Source organism: Cherax quadricarinatus, chromosome 52 (genome assembly GCF_038502225.1).
Source record: "Cherax quadricarinatus isolate ZL_2023a chromosome 52, ASM3850222v1, whole genome shotgun sequence".
NCBI classification, from domain to species: Eukaryota; Metazoa; Arthropoda; class Malacostraca; order Decapoda; family Parastacidae; genus Cherax; species Cherax quadricarinatus.
Genome location: NC_091343.1, coordinates 26205202 through 26233042, shown reverse-complemented (window position 1 = coordinate 26233042; position 27841 = coordinate 26205202). Strand labels below are relative to the sequence as shown.

General features: G+C 38.1%; 2 protein-coding genes across 3 annotated transcripts in view; one reads left to right on the top strand and one right to left on the bottom strand.

Annotated features, from left to right (window-relative positions):
* LOC128696902 (protein unc-80 homolog) overlaps positions 1-21351 on the bottom strand; it is a 62134-nt gene extending 40783 nt beyond the window's left edge. The window contains exons 1-5 of one of the 2 annotated variants that reach the window (XM_070095988.1): positions 21154-21351; positions 20809-20925; positions 18536-18667; positions 18271-18291; positions 6800-6923 (exon numbers count right to left, since the gene is read on the bottom strand). In XM_070095988.1, coding sequence (XP_069952089.1) covers positions 6800-6923; positions 18271-18291; positions 18536-18667; positions 20809-20925; positions 21154-21300 — 541 coding nt within the window. In that variant the 5' untranslated portion in view covers positions 21301-21351. The remainder of the gene's footprint in view (positions 1-6799; positions 6924-18270; positions 18292-18535; positions 18668-20808; positions 20926-21153) is intronic. The other variant, XM_070095989.1, reaches the window with a different exon arrangement.
* The window catches only part of LOC128696898 (protein unc-80 homolog), a 1079316-nt gene that overhangs the window by 988039 nt on the left and 63436 nt on the right, over positions 1-27841 (top strand). The gene's annotated exons all lie outside the window — the stretch shown is intronic.

Here is a 27841-nt window from a genome sequence, read left to right as displayed (position 1 = left end):
GGTTCGTAGACAGCAACCACCCAGGGAAGTACTACCGTCCTGCCAGATGACTGTGAAACAGAAACCTGTAACTGTTTTGCATGATGGTAGGATTGCTGGTTTCTTTTTCTGTCTCATAAACACGCTAGATAACAGGGATATCTTGCTACTCCTACTTACACTTTGGTCACACTTCACAGACACGCACATGCATATATATATACATACATCTAGGTTTTTCTCCTTTTTCTGAATAGCTCTTGTTCCTCTTTATTTCTTCTATTGTCCATGGGGAAGTGGAAAAGAATCCTTCCTCCGTAAGCCATGCGTGTCGTATGAGACGACTAAAATGCCGGGAGCAATGGGCTAGTAACCCCTTCTCCTGTAGACATTTACTAAAAAAGAGAAGAAGAAAAACTTTATAAAACTGGGATGCTTAAATGTGCGTGGATGTAGTGCGGATGACAAGAAACAGATGATTGCTGATGTTATGAATGAAAAGAAGTTGGATGTCCTGGCCCTAAGCGAAACAAAGCTGAAGGGGGTAGGAGAGTTTCAGTGGGGGGAAATAAATGGGATTAAATCTGGAGTATCTGAGAGAGTTAGAGCAAAGGAAGGGGTAGCAGTAATGTTAAATGATCAGTTATGGAAGGAGAAAAGAGAATATGAATGTGTAAATTCAAGAATTATGTGGATTAAAGTAAAGGTTGGATGCGAGAAGTGGGTCATAATAAGCGTGTATGCACCTGGAGAAGAGAGGAATGCAGAGGAGAGAGAGAGATTTTGGGATATGTTAAGTGAATGTATAGGAGCCTTTGAACCAAGTGAGAGAGTAATTGTGGTAGGGGACCTGAATGCTAAAGTAGGAGAAACTTTTAGAGAGGGTGTGGTAGGTAAGTTTGGGGTGCCAGGTGTAAATGATAATGGGAGCCCTTTGATTGAACTTTGTATAGAAAGGGGTTTAGTTATAGGTAATACATATTTTAAGAAAAAGAGGATAAATAAGTATACAAGATATGATGTAGGGCAAAATGACAGTAGTTTGTTGGATTATGTATTGGTAGATAAAAGACTGTTGAGTAGACTTCAGGATGTACATGTTTATAGAGGGGCCACAGATATATCAGATCACTTTCTAGTTGTAGCTACACTGAGAGTAAAAGGTAGATGGGATACAAGGAGAATAGAAGCATCAGGGAAGAGAGAGGTGAAGGTTTATAAACTAAAAGAGGAGGCAGTTAGGGTAAGATATAAACAGCTATTGGAGGATAGATGGGCTAATGAGAGCATAGGCAATGGGGTCGAAGGGGTATGGGGTAGGTTTAAAAATGTAGTGTTAGAGTGTTCAGCAGAAGTTTGTGGTTACAGGAAAGTGGGTGCAGGAGGGAAGAGGAGCGATTGGTGGAATGATGATGTAAAGAGAGTAGTAAGGGAGAAAAAGTTAGCATATGAGAAGTTTTTACAAAGTAGAAGTGATGCAAGGAGGGAAGAGTATATGGAGAAAAAGAGAGAGGTTAAGAGAGTGGTGAAGCAATGTAAAAAGAGAGCAAATGAGAGAGTGGGTGAGATGTTATCAACAAATTTTGTTGAAAATAAGAAAAAGTTTTGGAGTGAGATTAACAAGTTAAGAAAGCCTAGAGAACAAATGGATTTGTCAGTTAAAAATAGGAGAGGAGAGTTATTAAATGGAGAGTTAGAGGTATTGGGAAGATGGAGGGAATATTTTGAGGAATTGTTAAATGTTGATGAAGATAGGGAAGCTGTGATTTCGTGTATAGGGCAAGGAGGAATAACATCTTGTAGGAGTGAGGAAGAGCCAGTTGTGAGTGTGGGGGAAGTTCGTGAGGCAGTAGGTAAAATGAAAGGGGGTAAGGCAGCTGGGATTGATGGGATAAAGATAGAAATGTTAAAAGCAGGTGGGGATATAGTTTTGGAGTGGTTGGTGCAATTATTTAATAAATGTATGGAAGAGGGTAAGGTACCTAGGGATTGGCAGAGAGCATGCATAGTTCCTTTGTATAAAGGCAAAGGGGATAAAAGAGAGTGCAAAAATTATAGGGGGATAAGTCTGTTGAGTATACCTGGTAAAGTGTATGGTAGAGTTATAATTGAAAGAATTAAGAGTAAGACGGAAAATAGGATAGCAGATGAACAAGGAGGCTTTAGGAAAGGTAGGGGGTGTGTGGACCAGGTGTTTACAGTGAAACATATAAGTGAACAGTATTTAGATAAGGCTAAAGAGGTCTTTGTGGCATTTATGGATTTGGAAAAGGCGTATGACAGGGTGGATAGGGGGGCAATGTGGCAGATGTTGCAAGTGTATGGTGCAGGAGGTAGGTTACTGAAAGCAGTGAAGAGTTTTTACGAGGATAGTGAGGCTCAAGTTAGAGTATGTAGGAAAGAGGGAAATTTTTTCCCAGTAAAAGTAGGCCTTAGACAAGGATGTGTGATGTCACCGTGGTTGTTTAATATATTTATAGATGGGGTTGTAAGAGAAGTAAATGCGAGGGTCTTGGCAAGAGGCGTGGAGTTAAAAGATAAAGAATCACACACAAAGTGGGAGTTGTCACAGCTGATCTTTGCTGATGACACTGTGCTCTTGGGAGATTCTGAAGAGAAGTTGCAGAGATTGGTGGATGAATTTGGTAGGGTGTGCAAAAGAAGAAAATTAAAGGTGAATACAGGAAAGAGTAAGGTTATGAGGATAACAAAAAGATTAGGTGATGAAAGATTGAATATCAGATTGGAGGGAGAGAGTATGGAGGAGGTGAACGTATTCAGATATTTGGGAGTGGACGTGTCAGCAGATGGGTCTATGAAAGATGAGGTGAATCATAGAATTGATGAGGGAAAAAGAGTGAGTGGTGCACTTAGGAGTCTGTGGAGACAAAGAACTTTGTCCTTGGAGGCAAAGAGGGGAATGTATGAGAGTATAGTTTTACCAACGCTCTTATATGGGTGTGAAGCATGGGTGATGAATGTTGCAGCGAGGAGAAGGCTGAAGGCAGTGGAGATGTCATGTCTGAGGGCAATGTGTGGTGTGAATATAATGCAGAGAATTCGTAGTTTGGAAGTTAGGAGGAGGTGCGGGATTACCAAAACTGTTGTCCACAGGGCTGAGGAAGGGTTGTTGAGGTGGTTCGGACATGTAGAGAGAATGGAGCGAAACAGAACGACTTCAAGAGTGTATCAGTCTGTAGTGGAAGGAAGGCGGGGTAGGGGTCGGCCTAGGAAAGGTTGGAGGGAGGGGATAAAGGATGTTTTGTGTGCGAGGGGCTTGGACTTCCAGCAGGCGTGCATGAGCGTGTTTGATAGGAGTGAATGGAGACAAATGGTTTTTAATACTTGACGTGCTGTTGGAGTGTGAGCAAAGTAACATTTATGAAGGGATTCAGGGAAACCGGCAGGCCGGACTTGAGTCCTGGAGATGGGAAGTACAGTGCCTGCACTCTGAAGGAGGGGTGTTAATGTTGCAGTTTAAAAACTGTAGTGTAAAGCACCCTTCTGGCAAGACAGTGATGGAGTGAATGATGGTGAAAGTTTTTCTTTTTCGGGCCACCCTGCCTTGGTGGGAATCTGCCAGTGTGATAATAAAAAAAAAAATAATAATATATATATATATATATATATATATATATATATATATATATATATATATATATATATATATATATATATATATATATATATATATATATATATATATATGGATATAACTATGATTATAAATTTTAAATAGGTGGACTGATAAACCAGCGGAAGGCCTCAGTCAGATGACCAAAAGTTCCAAAGGATGAAGTGACATTATCTGATGAGGACACGACACCTATCCCAGCGGCACCCTCACCTGGTGACACTACTCCAAGAGGAAGTAACACTATCCGTGCGGCATCTAACACTATCCCTGTGGCACCTAACACTATCCCTGCGGCACCCTCCCCCCCACACTGGTGACATTACTCCATGAGCACCTAACACTATCCCTGGGGCACCTAATACTATCCATGAAGCACCTAACACTATCCCTGCGGCACCTAACACTATCTCTGCGGCACCTAACACTATCCTTGTGGCACCTAACACTATCTCTGCGGCACCCTCCCCCCACGGGTGACATTACTCCATGAGCACCTAACACTATACCTGCAGCATCAAACACTATCCCTGCAGCACCCAACACTATACCTGCAGCACCTAACACTATCCCTGCGGCACCTCACACGTGATATAATATCATGAGGCTATCACACCAGTCTCTGTGGCATTCCACAGGTGACATTAACGCACACGGAATAGGAGGAGAATTTTTTCCTGGGTTGAGGCATGGTTGACGAATAGGCAGCAGAGAGTTTGCACAAATGAGGAGAAATCGGAATGGGGGCACGTCACAAGCGGTGTTCCACAGGGGTCAGTGTTGGGCCCCTTGTTGTTCACAATCTACATAAACGACATGGATGAGGGAATATATAATGACATAAGCAAATTTGCTGATGACACCAAAATAGGCCGTCCAATTCATTCCAATGAGGACATTAGAGCACTCCAGGATGATTTGAACAGACTGATGCAGTAGTCGGAGAAGTGGCAGATGCAGTTTAATATAGACAAATGCAAAGTTCTAAATGTTGGACAGCAAAATAACCATGCCACATATAAACTAAATAATGTAGATCTTAATATTACAGATTGCGAAAATAATTTAGGAGTTCTGGTTAGTAGTAATCTAAAACCAAGACAACAGTGTTGTAGTGTTCGCAATAAAGCTAACACAATCCTTGGCTTCATAGCAAGAAGTATATATAATAGGAATCCTCAGATTGTTCTTCAACTCTATATATCTTTGGTTAGGCCTCATTTAGATTATGCTGAGCAGTTTTGGTCAGCATATTACAGAATGGATATAAATGCACAGGTAAACGTAAAAAAGGAATATGACAAAGTTGATCCCATGTATGAGAAATCTTCTCGAGAGGATAGACTGAGGACCCTGAATCTGCACTCTCTAGAAAGACGTAGAATTAGGGGGGATATGACTGATGTGTATAAATGGAAAACAGGAATTAATAAAGGGGATGTAAATAGCATGCTAAAATTATCTAACATAGAACTCCCAGGAATGGCTTTAAATTGGAAAAAATCAGATTCAGGATGGACATAGGAAAGCACTGGTTTGGTAATAGAGTTTTGGATGAGTACCGTCATAGACGCTAAGACGTTGTGTAGTTTTAAAAATAGGTTGGATAAATACATGAGTGGGTGTGGGTGGGTGTGAGTTGGACCTGACTAGCTTGTGCTACTAGGTCGGATGCACTGCTCCTCCCTTAATTGACGTGTCTGACCTCACTAAGTCAAGACATTGGCGGTACGAGAATTGGAGCTGCCTCGCACAGGCAGTGTTCCGTCTTTCTTATGTTCTTATGAGAATGTAATACCGATCTCTGCGGCACTGCAAAGATGACATTATGCCATGAGTATGTTAAACCAGTCCCTGCGGCTCCCCGCAGGTAACATTACCCCAGAGAGTAAGTAGCTAAGGTATTAGCGGCACCCAGAAACTGTCACACAGGTCCATATGTATAAATTATAATTTTCTTCTTATAAATTCTGAAATACCATTTTAGTTTTTCATAAAGAATTCTAACATAATCTTTTTTGAAACATTAGGAAATACATTCTGCCTATCTATTTCTTTCCCCATTACTTATTGTGACTGTTATGGTAGCTTAATCAACAGATTTACGGGAATTTGTTGATCAGAAACAGAACGAATTGCTAATTAGAAATCACAAGGAACCCTCACATAGGAGAATGAAACATATAACGACGTTTCGGTCCGACTTGGACCATTAACTAGTGGCGAGTTAATTGTCCAAATAGGACTGAAAAGTCGTCTTAGATTTCATTCTCATTTGTGCAGGTTATTTGTGTATTATTTCAGTAACTGTATTGTGACTATTCTGTAATTAGAAGACTTGATCTTTCTGAATTATTTTAGCTGCTTTCCTGTAACTATCTTTTCCAAGATAGTCCAAGACACCCATAATTATAGAAAACTTTAAAGTGTTTTACCTACTGCAATACTCTAAGATATAATCAAATGAAAGGCATTAAACATGTATATAAATCAAGTGATTACAAGTGCCAGTGTGAAGCTTCTTACATTACCTGGAGCAGAACACATGACAAAACTGTATTTTAATAATCTTATACTAAGTTAGGCTTTTTGAACGATTAATTTTATTTATTTTCTTATAAACTGATGAAGCATTAAAGCAGAGTTCAAAAGAAGGTTGGGAGTAATCAATTTGTTTTCAAATTTCAAAATTGCAATAATATTATTAATAAACATAAGAACAACAATATTGGCAGATATATACACGGAGAGATGTATGTCCCTCGGTGTGTATCTTCGCTGAAGTATTACTCTCATTATTATTTTAAGTATTAAATTATCTTTAATTGGTGATGCGGACTTAACATAAAGCCTCGTGTAGTCCATTGATCTTATACTTAATATGCTTTCCATAATAGGTTTAACGTTTTAGTTTGTAATAAATTTGTACTGTCTCATGGGAAAAAAAGTAATTTTTACTAATTTTTTATTATAAACGAACCACCAGCACTGTATTGTATATACTCAAACATGAATATTAATAAATATATACTTTGAGTATTTAAAAGCGGATGATAAATGTCCAATCAAATTTTAAACAAAATCGTTTTCAACAACAAAATCATCAAAATAAAATTTAGAGTAACTTTAATTATTCACAAACTAAACGGTGAACATATTTGTTAAGTAGGATAAAGCCAAACATACCTTTACGTCCACAACCAACACGGAGGCACATGGGCAGGAGGAGGTTCATAATCATGTTTTCCGTCTTCTCTGGTGTTGGGAAGAGTGATGAACCACCACAGATCTGCTCCAGTGAGAACGTCACCTGAACCATAAATATATTTAAACGCTTTAAGGGATTTAGTTACTACAACACTTTAGTGTTCATGTAGCAAGAATTAAAGCAGCACACATTACACACTGGGGTAAACTTTACAAAACTGTACACTAGATAAAATATGACAAGACATGGGAAGATGAAAGAATATATAAATGTTCTTAAAAAATGCATGAATATATATATATATATATATATATATATATATATATATATATATATATATATATATATATATATATATATATATATATATATATATATATATATATATAATTATTTTTATTAACACAGGCCGATTCCCACCAAGGCCCGAGAAAGAAAAACTTTCATCATCATTCACTCCACCACTGTCTTGCCAGTGGGGTACTTTACTCTACATTTATAAAACTGTAACATTAACACCCCTCCTTCAGAGTGCAGACACTGTACTTTCCATCTTCAGGACTCAAGTCCGACCTGCCGGTTTCCTAGAATCTCTTCATAAATATTACTTTGCTCACACTTTAACAGCACGTCAAGTATTAAAAACCATTTGTCTCCATTCATTTCCATCAAACATGAACACGCATGCACGCTGGAAGTCCAAGCCCCTTGTACACGAAACCTTCTTCATCCCCTCCCTTCAACCTTTCCTAGGCCGATCCCTTTCATGCCTTATCTGATATCCAATCTCTCGTCACGTAATCTTTTTGTTATCCTCATCGCCTTACTCTTTCCTATGTTCACTTTTAATTTTCTTCTTTTACACACCTTACTAAATTCATTCACCAATCTCTGCAACTTCTCTTCAGAATCTCCCAAAAACACAGCGTCATCAGCAATGAGCAACTGTGACAACACCCACTTTGTGTTTAATCCTTTATCTTTTAACTCCACACCTCTTGCCAAGAACCCCGCATTCACTTCTCTTACAACTCCATCTATAAATATATTGAAAAACCACGGTGACACCACACATCCTTGTCTAAGGCCTACTTTTACTGGAAAATAATCTCCCTTTCTCCTACATACTCTAACCTGAGCCTCACTATCCTCGTAAAAACTCGTCACTGCTTTCAGTAACCTACCTCCTATATCATACACCAGCAACATCTGCCACATTGCCCCCCTATCCACCCTGTCATATGCCTTTTCTAAATCCATAAATGCTACAAAAACCTCTTTAGCCTTATCTAAATACTGTTCACCTATATGTTTCACTGTAAACACTTGGTCTACATACACCCTACCTTTCCTAAAGACTCCTTGTTCATTTGCTATCCTACTCTCCGTCTTACTCTTAATTCCATACACTTTACCAGGTATACTCAACAGACTAATTCCCCAATAATTTTTGCACTCTCTTTTGTCCCCTTTACCTTTATACAAAGGAACTATGCACAATCTCTGCCAATCAATAGGAACCTTACCCTCTTCTATACATTTATAATAGCACCAACCGCCCCAAAACTATATCCTCACCTACTTTGAACATTTCTATCTTTGTCCCATCAATTCCAGCTGCTTTACTCTCTTTCGCTCTACCCACTGCTTCACGAACTTCCTCCACACTCACAACTGGCTCTTCCTCACTCCTACAAGATGTTACTCCTCTTTGCCCTGTACACGAAATCACAGCTTCCCTATCTTCATCAGCATTTAACAATTCCTCAAAATATTCCCTCCATCTTCCCAATACTTCTAACTCTCCATTTAACACCTCTCCTCTTTTATTTTTAACTGTCAAATCTATTTGTTTTCGAAGCTTTCTCAGCTTATTAATGTCACTCCTAAACGTTTTCTTATTTTCAACAAAATTTGTTGATAACATCTCACCCACTCTAACATTTGCTCTCTTTTTACATTGTTTCACCACTCTCTTAACCTCTCTCTTTTTCTCTCCATATACTCTTCCTTCCTTGCATTACTTCTACTTTGTAAAAACCTCTCATAAGCTAACTTTTTCTCCCTTTACTCCCTTTACATTATCATTCCACCAATCGCTCTTCTTCCCTCTCACACACACTTTCCTGTAACCACAAACTTCTGCTGAACACTAACACTACATTCTTAAACCTACCCCATGCATCTTTGACCCCATTGTCTATAATCTAACTAGCCCATCTATCCTTCAATAATTGATTATATCTTACCATAACTGCCTCCTCTTTCAGTTTCTTCTCCTTCACCTCTCTCTTACTTGCTGCTTCTGTTTTCCTTGTATCCCTTCTTCCTTTTACTCCCATTGTAGCTTCAACTAAAAAATGATCTGATATACCTCTGGCCCCTCTGTAAACATGTACATCCTGAAGTCTATTCAACAGTCTTTTATCTATCAATATGTAGTCCAACGAACTATTGTCATTACTCCCTACATCATATCTTGTATTCTTATTTACCCTCTTTTTCTTAAAATATGTATTACCTATAACTAAACCCCTTTCTATACAAAGTTCAATCAAATGGTTCCCATTTCCCCAAACTTACCTACCACACCCTTTCTAAATATTTCTTCTGCTTTAGCATTTAGGTCCCCTACCACAATTACTTTCACTTGGTTCAAAGGTTCCTAGTAAGTTTTGATGTCGCTCTGTTGTTTACCTGTTTTTTGATTCCGGATCTGTTATCCTATTTGGATGAAGAATTAGACGATTTTTTCCAGCCGTTCCATAAGAACACAATTATTGCGTTTAGTAGTATGTAGTTGATTGAAAGTTTGGATAATAAACTACGCACGATTAGGGTGACAAGTGACATGGTCCTTAGACAAATAGATAAATTAAAACCTAACAGAGATCCAGGCTCTGATAAACTGCACACATGGGTTCTAAAGGAGTGTAAAGAGGAGCTTAGCAAACCTTTGGCTAATCTTTTCACTACAAACTGGCATAGTGTCAGATAAGTGGAAAATGGCAAATGTGATACCTATTTTCAAAGCAGGTGACAGGTCCTTTTCTTCGAACTATAGACCAATAAGCCTAACCTCCATAGTTGGAAAATTTATGGAATGAGTAATTGCCGAGGCAATTCGTAGCTATCTTGAAAAGCATAAATTGATCAACGAATCTCAACACGGTTTTACAAAAGGCCGTTCCTGCCTTACGAATTTATTAACTTTTTTCACTAAGGTATTTGAGGAGGTAGATTAAGGAACACGGAATAGGAGGAGAAATTTTTTCCTGGATAGAGGCATGGTTGACAAATAGGCAGCAGAGAGTTTGCAAAAGAGGGGAGAAATCAAAGTGGGGAAGCGTCACGTGCGGTATTCCACAAGGGTCAGTGTTGGGCCTTTTGTTATTCACAATCTACATAAACGACATAGATGAGGGAATAAATAGCGACTTGAGCAAATTTGCTGATGACACCAAAACAGGCCGTCGACTTCATTGTGACGAGAACACTAGAGCACTCCAGGAAGATTTGAATAGATTGATGCAGTTGTCGGAGAAGTGGCAGATGCAGTTTAATATACACAAATGCAAAGTTCTAAACATTGTACAGGAAAATAACCATGCCAAATATAAACTAAATTATGTAGATCTTAATATTACTGATTGCAAAAATGATTTGGGAGTTCTGGTTAACAGTAATCTAAAACCAAGAGAGCAGTGCATAAGAGTTTGCAATAGAGCGAACAGAATACTTGGCTTCATATCAAAAAGCATAAATAACAGGAGTCCTCTGGTTGTTCTTCAACTCTGTATATCCTTGGTTAGGCCTCATCTAGATTATGCTGCACAGTTTTGGTCACCGTATTACAGAATGGATATAAATGCTCTGGAAAACGTACAAAGGAGGATGGCAATGTTGATCCCATGTATCAGAAATCTTCCCTATGAGGATAGACTGAGGGCCCTGCATCTGCACTCTCTAGAAAGGTGTAGAATTAAGGGGGATATGATTGAGGTGTATAAATGGAAAACAGGAATCAATAAAGAGGATGTAATGTAGACAGCCTGTACTGTCTGCACAGACAGCCCATGCTGTCTGCCAGCCTAGTTCATATTTCGCGCCACTCAGATGCTGCCCTTTGTAGACAGGCCTCTCGGTAGGCACGCCAGCCTGCCTGCCCTTGCCTTGCTCTCACTCACACAGCGGCCTAGCAGCAAGACACAAGGCCTACTCCTAGCTCTCTCTCGTGCGATGGCCCTCCCGGGCCATGGGCATAACACACAAGCCGGTGTACCCACCACGACTTAACAATAAAGTAAGAAGCCTCCGAAGACGTATCATTTACTCCCCGCTACCAGAACACCAAATTATCCGTTATAAATGGTGGGAAGCAGTGGTCGCAGCAGTGTGTTTGCCCAGAGAGAGGAAGGAAGGAATGAAGTTGTTCACTTCATCCCCCTACACAACAAACATCCGTCTCTCAGCGAGTTATCCTGATGTCGCGTCTGCACATTTGAGCATCCAGACACAGGTACAAGCATGATCCAGCCGAAATTTACCGAATTTCTTCGAGAATTGTAAGTGGCGCCCCAGTGACCCCACGCTACAGCGGCCCATGCTGTTTCTCAAGTCACGTGTTTAGTGTCACTTGTGTGTTGCTGTTGTTGTTCAGCTCTGCACAGCTGTTTCAGCAAGCCAGAGGTGAGTTTCGTGGTGATTTCTGTGTCCAGTGTGTTTCCCTGTGTTTGTGGGTGGGAGGTGGAGGAATGGCCAGATGCTCCCTCGCCATACACTCATCCACGCTCCTCGCCACCACACTACCATACACCACTCACCACTACTCACTCCCTCTGCTGTGTTTTCTGCTGTTTGTGAATTCATTGCCAGAGCTGTGTATCCGAGTGCCCGAGGCCACTCGAAGCTACATGGATCAACATGCCACGTAGACCAGCATGCCACGTAGATCACGACGCCATGTGGATCCCGACGCCACGTGGGTGTTGGCGATGTCACGTAGATCTACCAGCCACGTGAGTTACCAGATGTCCCAGGCCACATGCTGTGGTCTGCTGCCCGCATCACATTGACGTCACCCACTATGCTGCCCGACTTCATGACGTCACGATGTCTGCCTGACGTCACCTCGAGATGTCTGCTGACATGACAGTGCTGCTGACGTCACCTCGCGACATCACGCCTGACATTACATGATGTTACCATCGAGTGTTCAGTAATTGTTTCAGTATTGTCGAGAAGATTGAGAGAAGATATATGTCGTGTGTTAATTAATTCCTCTCAGTCAGTGTTCTCACATTTTAGTATGTCTTAGTCAGTTTTATGCGCAGAAAAGCATCATTTGCTAGTTAAGCCGTGTTGTACCGTATATACCGTGGGTGTGTAAAGTTTCCATGTGTCCAGTGAGGTCTGAGCCAGACCTGAGTAGCACCACTGTGCTAAGTCACCCATGTGACCAGTGCATTTGACAGCTGATTTACTCAGCCCCCAAGTGACCGAGCCCTCTTGAACAGAAACCTTTTATGCTCGTCGCTCGTGATGTTCTGCAGAATCGTACCTGCAACAATTCCCATCGAGATTTGTTTCACTTCACCTCCAGACCTTCAGAATGCAGTTATATGTAGAGAAACAAGTCTGAGGACGCTTAGACTAACCTCTGCTATAACTCCAACTGTCGAGAGAATGACACGCTGTGTCAGCCTCGTGTCACAAGCTTCAGTGAGCAGCCTGCACAAAGAAGATGTCACTTTGGCTGCTAGCTCTCTCACTGCAGTCTGGTGTATGATGGTACGACTCCCAGATTTTTCGCCCAGTCGTCTCTGCCACGACTCGCTCCACAACTTGCTCCACACTCGCCGGCAGTGACAGCCCAGCGACAGTACCAGTCGAGAAGTGTCCTCCTGAGTCGCTTGCCAGAAGTCCTGCCCAGTTGCCGAGTTTTGTCGACGCTTCACTCGAGGGCACCAGCATGTCGTGCCCCAGGTTGAGTGAAACCTGCAGCGACTCCTACGAAGACTGCTTCACCATTCCAGAGGAGACCGTAACCTGTTACGTCACAGCTCAGCCGCAGCGATGTCTCCTGTGTTGCAGTCTGTCCAGATGCAGAAAGGCGTGCAGTGATGCACTTCAATGCTCACTGCCTTTGACCACAATGTTTAGCACACCCCACATGTTTTTTTCTTCCCTCCCTGTAAGAAGTTTTTTTTCCATGTTCATATGTATATATATGTTTTTATTTTGTCTTCTGTGCCCTGTTCCTACGAGAGAGAGACCGAGTTTCTTTTACCACCAGTATTGTCGCGTTGGGACGACGCGCGGTAGGTGGCAGAGCATATGTAGACAGCCTGTACTGTCTGCACAGACAGCCCATGCTGTCTGCCAGCTTAGTTCATATTTCGCGCCACTCAGATGCTGCCCTCTGTAGACAGGCCTCTCGTTAGGCACGCCAGCCTGCCTGCCCTTGCCTCGCTCTCACTCACACAGCAGCCTAGCAGCAAGATACAAGGCCTACTCCTAGCTCTCTCTCGTGGGATGGCCCTCCCGGGCCATGGGCACAACACACAAGCCAGTGTACCCACCACGACTTAACAATAAAGTAAGAAGCCTCCGAAGACATATCATTTACTCCCCGCTACCAGAACACCAAATAATCCGTTATAGTAAATAGCGTGCTAAAAACATCTAGCCTAGAGAGGACTCGCAGCAATGGCTTTAAGTTGGTAAAATTCAGATTCAGGAAGGATATAGGAAAACACTGGTTTGGTAATAGAGTTGTGGATGAGTGGGACAAACTCCCGAGTAGTTATAGAGGCTAAAATGTTGTTATTTTAAAAATAGGTTAGATAAATACGTGAGTCGGTGTGGGTGGGTGTGAGTTGGATGTGACTAGCTTGTGCTACTAGGTCAGATGCCGTGCTCCTTCCTAAAGTGAACGTGACCTTACATGACCAGGTTAGGTCTTTGGCTTAAGCCGGTAGGAGACGTGGACCTACCTCGCATGGGCCAGTAGGCCTCCTGCAGTGTTCTTTCTGTTCTTATGTTCGAAGGAAAATATTACTCTCAAACGCAGGAACTGGCTATGGTAAACCCATTGTCTCACCTATTAAGCAATTTGTATATGGAGGTTCTTGAGACTAAACTGTTGAGAGATACTCTGCCTGGTGAAGCTAAGTGGTTCACATATATGGATGACATTATTTTAAGTCTTTGGCCGAATGGTAAGGGTAAAGAAGACTAAATTTAGTACAAATTATAAAAAGTATTATAATAGATATAAACAAAACAATCATGACTGAAGGCAAACAAAACAATAGTTTGAAAGGTTTAAAATAGATCAGGAACATGTGGGTGTATAACTAGCTTTATACTTGTTACATGAAGGCACAAAAGTTATTATTTTTCCGTATGAATTACGCTAAATGCGGTTAAAAAATTTATCTAAATTATAATGAAAATTCACTTGACATATTTTCTGAAGAAGTATGAGAAAATGTGATCATACACACATACTGGGCCACATCTCTGGCAAAAATAATTTGGAAAATTTGAAAAAAAAAATCTTACAACTATGTTGAACAGAAAAATCTTATTAAAAAAAATCTTAAAGAAGGTGGCACATGTGTATATTGTGAAGGAAATCTGTACATGCACCAGAACTATGTAACATCAACATGGATTTGAAATAAAAAAAATAAGTCGAATAGATACCATTATGACTGTTGCATTAATTGACTCCCATTCTGATATTAATATTAATGACACTCTCAGAACTGGTCACAATTAATGATAAGATATGAATGTTTCATTCAATTCAAAGATACATATTTAAATTAAACTAAAAGTTCAGATTATTGCAGTCTGTTATATTGGAAAAAAAAACTACTGAAACATAATGGGTTATCAGTAAACTTGAAGGACTGAACAAATGCATTAGTACAACAATTATATTTAAAATATAAATGATAACAGTGACTCTTAAAACTAATATGACACGAACATGCAAAATATAGAGTAAGAGTTTCCAAGAATGTGGATATAAAAAAAGAAATACAAAAAAGTAGAGTAAGTGATGACAGAGAATTGAAGAAAAATAGACAATGCAAACTCATCTCCACATTTAGTAGATAACTTCAACTCTCTTCCAGCATTATAACATTTACACTTTATACAACATGTCTCCACTAACAGGACATTAATTTACAACAGTATATGCAACATTTACTGATCTTGCAAACTATATGGAATTAGATAAAAAAACAAAAACAAAAAAAGTGCAGTAGGTTGAAGATGCTGAAAACAGTAAATAACTTTTAGATTAGATTGCATAATACTTTTAAGATAATTTATACACTTAAACATAGGTGACTATTCTTGTACTTGTTATTTAAAACAATAAAATACTTTGAGTGTAGCTTATTTATTAAAAGAGTGAGGGACATTCAGTGAAGTTTATAAATGAAAATAGAGAAGGACAATTATAAGTTATATATATAAAACATTGAAGGACTTTTAGCGTAGTTATATATTAAAATAATGAAAGCCTGTCATTGCAATTTATATAATAAAACAGAGAAGGACTTTCATTGTATTGTTTATATTAAAACTGTGAAGGATTATCAGTGCAGTTTATATGTTAATATTATTAGCAGGTTTACATGTTAATATATTGAGGGATTTGTAAAGTATTTTATATGCTAGACGTAGTAATTATTTTTTTTTTTAAATTGCAGTAAGACTTTGTTAAATGTCTGCACAGCTGCAATAGGTATTCAGTATATAACATTTATGTAGAAGCAGATAAAGTGAACATGCATATAGTGGTTCTAAGCTTGACATTAATTTAAATATCATGCAAAGGACAATATTACTTATCATCCAAAATTTAATAAACTTTATTATGAAATAAATTTTAAAGTGCATGGAGCAAGTGTCATCGTGCACAAAATTTGTGATGGTATGTGCAAACGTCTTTCAAGTTTCTGTTAACGTGAATTTATTTTATATCAAGACACAAGCTGCTAACATACTGATGTTAAAAATTATAGTCACAGTTTAGTTCTGAAGTTTTACATTTATGGCAGAAATGACAACGAAACCAATTTTAATACAGCAGGAATTTCAACGTAAATACTAGAATGAACTGAAATATTCTAATAATGACAAACTCACTGTGACATTTGAACAATGAATGTTGCAAAATATTATGTGAGATCTAATAAATACTAAGTATTTTATGTTAACTGATATATTTATTGTAAAACTTTCATTTGAAATGTATATTTAATAACATAAAATTAGTGATTAATCTTTAGCGGCAATTGAAAAAAAATAATGAAAACAATTAGATATTAACAGTATAAATTAAATGTACACATTTAAAAGAGATGCGTGTGCAGAGATTAAAATATTTAATAGGGAAACATTTCACAATGGGCTATTTCTTCAGTCCTAATTCAGAGTTGGCAAGAACAAGTAATTTTGAGAGTACACAGTCAGTGAACAAAGGAAAATATTGTGTAATAGTATATCAAAAATGAGGTCAAAGGAAGTAGCTTCAAAAATAAGTGGGTCCAATATATGAGTTATAACTTAGGGTCTGCCTGGTTTAGGCAAGTCACTCTACTACAGTGATCCACTGTATAAGATACACTCATGTTATGGCAGTATCGCAGTTGGGTAGCAATCCTTTAATTAGAGTTTTAGATGCAGTAAAGCAGCCGGACATCTGTAGTTTAGTAAGTTTAGTGTTAGAGATTCCAAACATGTCCGTTTGTGTAAATCGTTTTCATGAGTTACTAGCTTAGCAAAATTCCACTGCATGATGCCTCCCTAGGGGCATGGGGCTGCTCTGTGATAGCCATCCCAGCTGCAAGCAAACTTATGTCTCCAAACTCTGAATTACAGTGACCTTAATGTTTCTCTTATATGCTTTTTTCTTACAATCCCTACAAGAAATAATGAAAACACCAGCTTTAGTTGTAAAATTGTTTGTATGCTTGGTTTTATGTCTTACTAAGCTTTTAATAGGCATTGGTAAGAAATATAAATAGGCAAGCAGAAAATTACACTATCATGGCTGATGTTTATATCATTTCTTGTGAAGAATGTATTCACTAGAACTCAGAATTCATGAACATATGTACACATGCAGCTGGAAGGATCAAAACAATGATTGTTTTCAACATAAATACAGCACTGCAACATCAAAAAGTAAAAGGAAGTCAGGCTCATAATCCATAATAACCATTTACGCAGACAAAAGAAATTACAGGCAGCTGCTATTGCACTCACCACCACCGTACCACAGACGTCCGGCAGTATTACAATATCTAAAATTCTAGCGAAGCGATTGGTACCACTCATATAATTCTCTCTTACAGAGAAAAACACTGCAAAAAGACCTACTATACCTAGCCTACTCAGGGCAGACCATGATCCAACACATATATTGGTCCTGCCTAATTTTACAGCTGGTACCTCCAGTCTCATTTTTTTATAGTATCTCACTTTTTCCATTGTTCACCTGATTATGTTATAAGTACTACTTGTCTCGGCTAAATGTAATTGGAATGACGAAGTCTCTTGTGGTCAAACGTTAACATATCAAAGTTTTTAATCTGCGCTACTTATCTCTTACCTCAGCTTATTGGTGTTATCATACTAATTCAGTTACCTTGTAGCAAAATGAATAAAAATACTTTAATGGTGTGTTGCTTCAATAACAATTACACGGTAGGTATTAGGATATTTTCTTGGTACAAGAAATTTAGGAAAAATAATATGATCTAGTCTTTTTGTATAGAGAAAAACAAGTATGAATGACCACATCCAAAGAACACTACTGTATTGGAAGACCAAATGTAGACACCACAAGGAACAGTAGGAATAATAATTTTAATGAGTATTTTTAGGTACTAAGTTGCTAAATCTACTATCTATGGCTACACTGGTGTTATACGTGATGTTCTTTTTTTTTTTTTGAAAGAATTTGTTTTTGCTATGAGGGAGGTGAGTCAATTTTGTAAAATGGAATGAGGAATTTCTTTTTCATATTATAAGTGCTTATAAAGACCCTTAATCAGATTAATGTCTATACTATTACGTGCTGAATGTTACTTTTTCAATGTAACTTTCGTGTGGACAGTTACTAGTACCATCTCAAATGTTGTCTGAGAAACAGTCCAGATGATGCCTAGTAACTGAACGAGTTCACCTCAAAATTCATTTTAACTCGGTCATAATCAATTTTAACAAATCTATTAATTGCATAAAAGTGCACAAATATATTATATTTCCACATTCCATTTTCAGGCAGAGGAATGCTTAAGGAACCCAATGGGATCTGCTTCAGAGTTTCTACCGATGAACTCTGAGGGAAAATGCAAATAATTATAAGTAAAAAATTAAAGAACTATAAAAATCGTCCTTAGGTAATTCTTAAGCTCACCCCAGTTACATCGCTGAACATCTGTAAAAGAATGTGAGTGTTACACACGACCATACATATGCAGAATTGAAAATTTTTTCTATGCATAAAAAAAAAACAACTTAAGCATGATATAATAATAGTGCACATACAATATAAAGTACTGTACTACTGTATCTTAAATGAAAGGAACTGTTAAAAAATATATAGTGTATTTCAAATTTTACACCACAGAAAAACTGTAATCAAGAGAAAATAACAGAGAAGTTATTATGCAGAAACTCACCCCGAGAGCTAGGATTTGCATGGCTAAGATCTTTACTACCATGGAACAGAAGTGTGGAGGAGGTGAGTGTGACCAGCCAGGAGCCACACTCTGACCCTCCAAGTCTCCAACTCTCTCACCCAGAATCAGCGACTGGTAGAAAAAATGTAAGTAATCAACAGTGAATTTGCAAACCATAACAGATAAAATAATTCACAAAGTTTTAATCTGTCAATATTACACTCCTGAAACACAACTACTGCATGAAATAACCATTTACACAATTAATTAAGTGACCATTTGCATAATTCATCAAGTAATCATTTACATGAATCATCAAGTAACAATCAAGACACTACAAGCAACCATTTACATACTTCACCAACATACTTTTATACAATTTGGCAAGTAACCATTAATTAACATATTGTATGAAGAAATAACAGAGTTCATCAAGCATTATTATTGATGTTATTATTATTATTATTATTATTATTATTATTATTATTATTATTATTATTATTATTATTATTATTATTATTATTATTATTATTATTATTATTATTATTATTATTATTATTATTATTATTATTATTATTATTATCAGAATTATTATCAGAAAGTTTTAAGTCAGTGTATTGGAATAATAAATTCTGAGCTGCAAGGTTGAGTCAAGCAGTAGAGGGAAAGTGATAGAAACAATCATTCAAACAGAAGTCAGATCAAGATACAATCACTTGGAAAGTTTGAGAATTTGACAGTGTACTGGTAGAGGGAAGCATCTTTAGAAACATAGAAAAGGATTCAATTCATGTTAGGGATCTCATGAATACTGAAGCTTAAGAAGGGATTGTGCAATATTACACTGTGGTTCATTCGTTCAACATCTTTCCATCCATGTATAATCTGCTAAGAAAAGTGTTCTTATTTAGTTTTTCTTCCTTTGCAGTAACAAATCTATTAATGAGGTAAAAGGACACAAGTGCAACTAATGTGACATTGTATTGTATCACTTTCCAGGAGCTTTATCAAGCCGTTACAAACAATACATGAACACAGAGGGTACATATAGGCTTAGAGTGAAGTGTAATAGTTGTAATACTAGAGGAAGTAGTAGTAGTAGTAGTAATAATAATAGTAATTCACATGGAAGAAAAAGTCGATTTGTACACGATTAAAAAAAGTTATAAATGCTTATTGCTTGAGTAGCATAAAAATAGGTTGGGCAAATATTTCTGTTGTGGTTGGATTTGATGAGGCCTGTTTCAGTGTTCCTCCTCTATTATGTTCTCGTGTAGAATCAACAGCAGCAACTATGTGATGGCAGGATTTATTGTTTTGAGAAGCATTCTCGTGGTACTTCAGAGATGGTGAAGCTGCCTTTATTTTGCTTAAAAATGTTAGAAACAGCGATTAATGATGATACAAGGCATTTATGTCTGCGGAAATTAGGTTCTTTGATCACTAGGCGGGCGTCGCTGAATTTCATGAGGTGATTGATGGAATTCCGGTGTTGTACGCAGGTGTTGTGTAAGTTATTGTTCCTACATGCATTAATGTGTTCATTAGGGTGTATTTCGAGGTTCCTTGCTATTTCACCTACATATATTCACTCTTTGCCTATACACATATACCCTCTGTGTTAATGTATTGTATGTACAATATAGTTCCTGGAGAGCGAAACGTTTTCACAATACAATTTCACATTAGTTACACTTGTGTCCTTTTACCTAACATAGACAAGGTGGTTTGTCCAGTCTTACATTCGACCCATCAAAGAATCACAGAGCTTCTGTGGTATTTGAGAAGTCGGAGATAATCAGGTTAGATCTGAGTAAGGGGACGGGTAGCTCTAATTCCTGAAGATGACTTTTGTGGTAAAAAAAAAATACATGTGTAGCAAAAGCAGACCTTTAATTGTTACGATGGTTCAATTTTTTGTAGGTGAAACTTCATGTTAATGCCCATAACTATTCCATAAATCTGTCCATTTCTAAAATTGATAATTGTTTGTGTCAGCGTCTAGATTATTTGAACAATGAGAATTGTCGATCCCGGAGCCAGACTCGTGGGGATAATATTATATTAATGTGTAGTAAAAAATTCGTGAAGCCAGCTCGCGTGGTTCTTGGATCTGAGCTCTCAGATAACCTAATATTTAAATGACTGTTCTGTGAACTAAGTACAAGGATAATGAGTGATACGACCTAAATCATAGTACACTGATCGTTCAGCTCAAATTTTCTGAATAAAAGTACGTTGAATTACAGTATTTTACAGGTATTCAGACTAACCTGGCAGACTTGTACGACCATCTTGAGGTGCGGCAGATGAGCTATGTAAGGGTACTTGGAGAGGGTTGTATAAACACCCTTCAATAGGTTGGCTGCAGCTCCCCAGTCCGTGTTTCTCTGGAGAAATAAGAGTTGTTGAATTCGGTTGTTCAGTCACGCACATTACGTGTAATTTTATTAACAATACTCAGGAAAGTAGTTACCGTAAATAACTTATAATGAAGATAAATAATTTATTTCCTTTTGTACACAATGCTCTTGAATAAAATACGAATAATAAATTAACTGGGATGTAAAAAATCTTCTCTTATTCTTAAGATCTTAACAAAATCGCATCCAACATACCCTTATGGAGTTCTTTTTGGCAATCTTATTGAACATTTTATCTAATCTTCTAAGAATGTTAACTAGGGCTGGTCTGAGGTCTTCGTGAGACCAGTCTGGATAGGGAAGGATTTCATTCATGTAGCGCTGGAGTCCTCGACAACCCATCGTTGCTGGGTCATATGGGGCCACCTTCAGCAGACTGTGAGCAACCTCTGCTAAACGCTAAGAAATTAAAGTAATATTAAAGTCTGAATGAAGTCTTTGCTCTCTATAATAAATAAAAGATAAATCAGCTACCATAATGTTGCCAACTGTGACACATATACTGTGAACTTTTATACTTAAGCAATCACTTTTAACAATATTCCACCATTACCATTACTGGACGTGCACTATTCTGAGGTATTTGATATGTATGTGTGAATACCTCAGAGAAGACATGGGCTGCCTCGCCACTTATATATCATCAACAAAATCAACATGTGCAAATTTATCGCTGCACATTATTTATGTCTGGTCAGATTAGTTTAAATTTGGTTAAGTTAGACTCTTCTGATCTGAAGAAACATTCTCCAGTTGTTTAACAGAAATTAATTTCATTAATGAAAGTGGCATATCAAAACTTACACCACCTTAAATAGAGACAATGTTTCCTTTGAGGAAAATATATCGGTATTAAAGTTTAAAGCCGATCAGAATTGGGGATTCTTCGGCTATTGTACAGAATCCAACAAAAAATTTTCCCTTAACAAACTAAACCCAAGAAATGTTTCAACCATATCAATAGAAGAATTAACCATTGAAGACTGATGTGTTCACAACTATTGCATTTTAATTAAGGGAAAATGTTAAAACAGTAGTGGTCATACAGGGCTTGTGAAGGTATTCAGATACAGGATAAATCCATTTCCTTGGATAAAAAAATATCAATGTAAAATAAAACTGAAATTATTTCGAGATTAAAAGTGGCAAAATAGTGCCTAAACACTCTAATAATAACATCAACCTTCTACTTAGTTGGACAAACGATGTTGATATTTTCAAACCGATCAAATGAGGCTTCCAATTATCGCATAGAAAAAATATTCTGGGAATGGCTAATGTATCAGTGTCCACAGGTCAGCCACACATACAAAGTACAATGAATCGTAGCCTTGATACAGTTCACCAGCGTTGAAACTTTGAGGATGCTCGAGTAAGATGTTCTTAAGTCATAAACGAAAATTATTGGGAAATATTGCTGAGAAAGTTCCGAAAATATAAAATTTAATTCAAAAAAATTTAAAAGCAGATTTTTTTTTCAGTTTCCTTTTCCCATTATCTTTCTATTTAAAATTCACTCGAAATTCTATAGAATATAAATGTTTATGAGAAAAATGTAATTTGATAAAATTTCTATAAAAGTTGCATAACTGACAAAAAAAAAAAAGAAATACGAATATACTTCCACTTACGAAATAAAAGCGTTTGGGATCTGAAGCCGATCAGAAGCAGCATCCTCTAATTATTAAACAAAAAAATAAGCTATTCAACAGCATCAATAAATTAATATTTACACTGCTTAAAGTAAAAGCAATACTTTCTTTTAATGAAGCTCACCAAGGTGAAAGTTTGAATCCGATCAGAAAAGGCATTCTCCAGCAATTAATCTAATTCTAATGATTCCAAGCTTTTTAACAATTTCAGTAACGTTTCAAATTTGCACCTAGGTATCATCCTTCTTATATCATCAGTAATATTGTCAAGCCGATGAGAAAAAACTTCCTTTAGTTATTAAATGTAACTGGACAATTCCGTACAGTTTACAGTTATCGTTCCTGTTGGTGTTGCAGTGTGATAGTTTGCTGGCTATAATTATCAAGCTTTTGTTTACCTCGCCTGCCAGCATCATCTGTAGGTTTGTGATACATAAGTTCAATTTGATTTATGTCTATTTCAGCCTAAATTCTTTATACTTTTCTTTACCTATGAAGCCATGAGAGTTTCTACCCTCTTCGTCTCTGAGCTCCTCCTGTCCATATATGTACTTTATTGTTGTATTTTCTGCTTCCAGCCGTTTTTATTGTTTTATTAGGTTAAACTTCGTGTATTGTAGATTGTGTTTATTTTCATTGGTGGTATTGATTTATGCTAGATTACAATATTGTTATCTTAACAAAATTTTGCTGCTAATTCACCATTCATTTGATTTAGCTTCATGCAACGTACGTGTTAATCATGCAACAGATTCTTATGATCATTTTTGTCTCCCCTCATATGACTGTCTGATCACCGAAATGAGCGGGTAATGAAGCCTTCACTTGTGCAGTGCTTATCTTTACTACAGCCAAGTCCATCTGTGAGGAACAATCCTCACAGCTTATTGCAACATCCATCGTAAGTGCCAGAATTATGCTTGTACAAGTATAATATACCGGCCCACTTATTCTTGATTCTCCCCTCCTCCCCCTCTTCTTAAACTCGAAGCTGCCACACCGTCGCTGTTTGTTCATCCAGGTACCTAGTTACCATCCTCACCTGCTGCCTTGTTGCTATAATCATCCTCTCCCCCCCCACACCCATTCTACTTGATCGTTCATGTGTCCTTTGCTTTACTACTCAACTGGTTTAAGTAGTATTTATACGTGACTTCTTTGGAATTCATGTCATTCTAGAATTATATTATTTATTTTTTTTGTGTTAATTATTCATGCTGCCTTTTAATATTTTTTCATCTTTGGGGTGTTACCAAGCACCATGGCTTGTTGTAGTGTTTTAGAATCTCAGGTTAAAGTGTTGAAGAAGGAGGTTATACTACTTCAGGAGGAAAATAGGAGGCTGAAGCTTCGCCTAGATGTGTTTGGGAGTGAGTGTGGGATAGCTGGTTTTGGAAACGAGGAAATGCTTACCACCAGTGAGAGTGGCAGTCGCTTTAAGTGGCAAGTGGTTCACAGTTCAGGAAGAAGGAAGATAAGGAGGGTTAATAAAGAAGATGTGAAGGTAGGAAATCGATTCTCTGTTCTCCAAGACGAGTGTACTTCAGTGGTTAGTGAGATTAAAGGTACCTCTGACTCCCCTGCTAATCAAGGTAAGAATATTCTGATTGTGGGAGACTCTCAGATAAGATATATAGACCGTGCTTTTTGTAACAGAGATAGAAAAGTCAGACAGAGACTGTGCCTCCCAGGAGCTGGTGTTGGTGACATAGTCAGCAGGTTGGATAATATTATGTTAGGTTATGGGAACATGCCCATTACATGTCTTAGTGCTGGTGGAAATGACATTGGGAAGGGCAGGAGACAGGAGCTACTGGATAAGTACAGGTCAGCCATAGAAGTAGTTACGTCTAAGGGAGGGATCCCTATTATATGTAGCATCTTGCCTAGAAGGGGAGTGGGCAATGAATGGATGTCTAGGGCAATTGGTATAAATTGCTGGCTAGACAGGTACTGCAAGGAACTTGCATTCACATTCATTGATAACTGGGACATACTGTATGGCAAACATGATATGTATGCAAAGGATGGGGTTCATCTCTCTGGGGTTGGAGTGGTTGTATTAGCTAATTCGATTGAGGGGTAATTGATGACTTGTCTACGACTTTAAACTGATAGATTATAGAGGTATGGGTGTTTGTGGGAAACAATCAGGCTGCAGTATTATTGTTGGAAACAGCAGATATTACCAGGATACCTCAGGGATATGTTTATGAGAAAATATTCAAAATAAAGTTCCTAATAGAGGCAAAGCAACTGATCAACAAACAAAGAGAGATAGTAGGAAGCAACGAGTGACTAGCTCCCTTAAGGTTTACTACACAAATAATAGGAGTCTAAGAAATAAGATAGATGAGCTAAGATTACTCGCTATAACAGAGACCTTGTTCAACTTGAAAGATAGAGAAATGCCCTCTGAATGCAACATACAGGGTTATAAACTATTCCACGCTGTCAGGGTCAACAGGAAGGGTGGTGGAGTAGCGATGTATGTCAGAGAAAATTTAAATTGTTGCCTTAGACATGATATAAAAATAGAAACATCGGACACAGAATCTGTTTGGCTACAGTTTCTCGAGGTGTATGAAAAAATTGTTTTGGGTGTGATATATTTGCCCCCAAACCCTTGATAGGGAGTGCAGTAAGCTGCTATGGGACGAAATTCATAAGGCATCTAGATATGAAAATGTTGTGTTACTGGGAGATTTTAACTTTAGACAAATTGACTGGAACAATATGACAGGAAATATTGAGTCTAGTGACTTTCTTGATACAGTTCAGGATTGCTTTATAAAACAGTTTGTGAGAGAACCAACTAGAGGAAACAATCTGCTTGACTTGGTTCTTGCCAACAAAGATTCACTAATTAATAATCTTGAGGTTAATGATGAGCTTGGGGAAAGTGATCACAAATCGCTTAGTTTCAATATATTATGGAATTACCCAGTAAACTGCAATCAAGTCTCTGTCCCAGACTTTCGATTGGCTGATTTCATGGGACTGAAAAATTACCTGGGTGAGCTAAATTGGGTTGATCTGATTATGGGTCAGGTAGCTGGTGTTGGTTGCCAATATGGCGTTTTCCAGAGCATAGTTCTGGCTGCTCAGTCAACTTTTGTTCCGAGTAGGAAAATTAGATCTAACATAAATGATCCCAAATGGATAAACAATAGATTAAAACATCTCATTGGTCAAAAGAGAGGCATATATAGGCGTATCAGAAGAGGGGATGGGCAGTTAAGAAATCAGTATATTCAATTAAAGAGAGAAATAAAAAAAAAGAATAAGAAAAGCAAAAAGGGATTATGAGGCTAAGGGATTCGAAGACTAACCCAAAAGGGTTCTTTCAGGTATACAGAAGTAAGATCAGAGACAAAATAGGCTCACTTAAGAGTAGCTCAGGTCAGATCACTGACAGTGATAGAGATATGTGTGAAATTTTCAATTCTTACTTACTCTCAGTTTTTACTCAGGAAGATACTAGATAAATTCCAGAAATAATAAATTATGTAGAACTGGACGATAATAAACTATTCACGATTGCAGTAACTAGTGACATGGTTCTCAGACAAATAGAAAAATTAAAACCTAACAAATCCCCAGGCCCTGATGAATTGTTTTCAAGGGTTTTAGAGGAATGTAAAGAGGAACTTTTCAAACCTTTGGCTGGTGGTTAACGCTCTCGCTTCACACGGTGAGGGCCTGGGTTCGATTCCCAGCCAGAGTAGAAACATTGGACGTGTTTCTTTCCACCTGTTGTCTATGTTCCCCATCAGTAAAATGGGTACCTGGGTGTTAGTCGACTGGTGTGGGTCGCATCCTGGGACACTGACCTAAGGAGGCCTGGTCACAGACCGGGCCGCGGGGGCGCTGACCCCCGGAACTCTCTCCAGGTAAACAAACTGGCATAGTGCGTGATAAGTGGAAATTGCAAATGTAATACCTATTTACAAGGCAGGTGACAGGTCTTCAGCTTCGAACTGTAGACCAATAATTGCCGAGGCAATTCGTAGCCATCTTGATAGGCATAAATTGATAAATGAATTTCAACATGGTTTTATTAAGGAGAGTTCCTGTCTTACGAATTTGCTAACTTTTTTCGCTAAGGTGTTTGAGGAGGTAGATCAAGGTAATGATTATGATATTCAGTAAGGCTTTCGATAGAGTTCCACATCAGAGACTTTTGAGGAAACTTAAGACACACGGAATAGGAGGAGAAATTTTTTCCTGTGTAGAGGCGTTTGCATAAATGGGGAGTTTGCATAAATGGGGAGAAATCAGAATGGGGGCACGTCACAAGCAGTGTTCCACAGGGGTCAGTGTTGGGCCCCTTGTTGTTCAATATTTATATAAACGATATAGAAGAGGAAATAAATAGCGACATAAGCAAATTTGCTGATGACATCAAAATAGGGCGTCCAATTCATTCTATTGAGGACATTAGTGCACTCCAGGTTGATTTGAATAGACTGATGCAGTGGTCGGAGAAGTGGCAGATGCTGTTTAATATAGACAAATGCAAAGTGCTAAATGTTGGACAGGACAATAACCATGCCACTTATAAACTGAATAGTGTAAATCTTAATACTACTTATTGCAAAAAGGATTTAGGAGTTCTGGTTAGCAGTAATCTAAAACCAAGACAACAGTGCATTAGTGTTCGCAATAAAGCTAACAGAATCCTTGTCTTCATATCAAGTATAAGTGACAGAAGTCCTTAGGTTGTTCTTCAACTCCATATCTCCTTGGTTAGGCCTCGTTTAGATTATGCTGCACAGTTCTGGTCACCATATGTTATGCAGGGTTCTGCATGACATTGTAATGTATATACAGTAGTGAAGGGTGTCATAACAGTATGAATGTTATAATTGTGAAGAATAATTTTATATTTCATAATGTGTATTTGCGGGTACTGTAAAGTACTCTAACTGTAATTATAAAGAAATCCTGCTAGGTATTTATTTTCCAACTGTGTTTGGGTACGCGGGGTAAGCGTGGCTGAGAGGAGTCATGTGGAGTCAGCATGACGTGGAGGCTGGCGTCGGAGATGCTGAGTATTTATTTAAGCTAAAATTGTAGTTGTGTACTCCTTTTGTTTAGCTAACTCAAGCCATAGGCTCTTCTACGGTTTACCTGTATGCCCACCCTGGCTTTGACATGGTCAGGGTGCTGTGGGATGAGTGAGGAAATAAGAAATGGGGTTGGTATTGGAGTAGTGACGACCTGGCGCT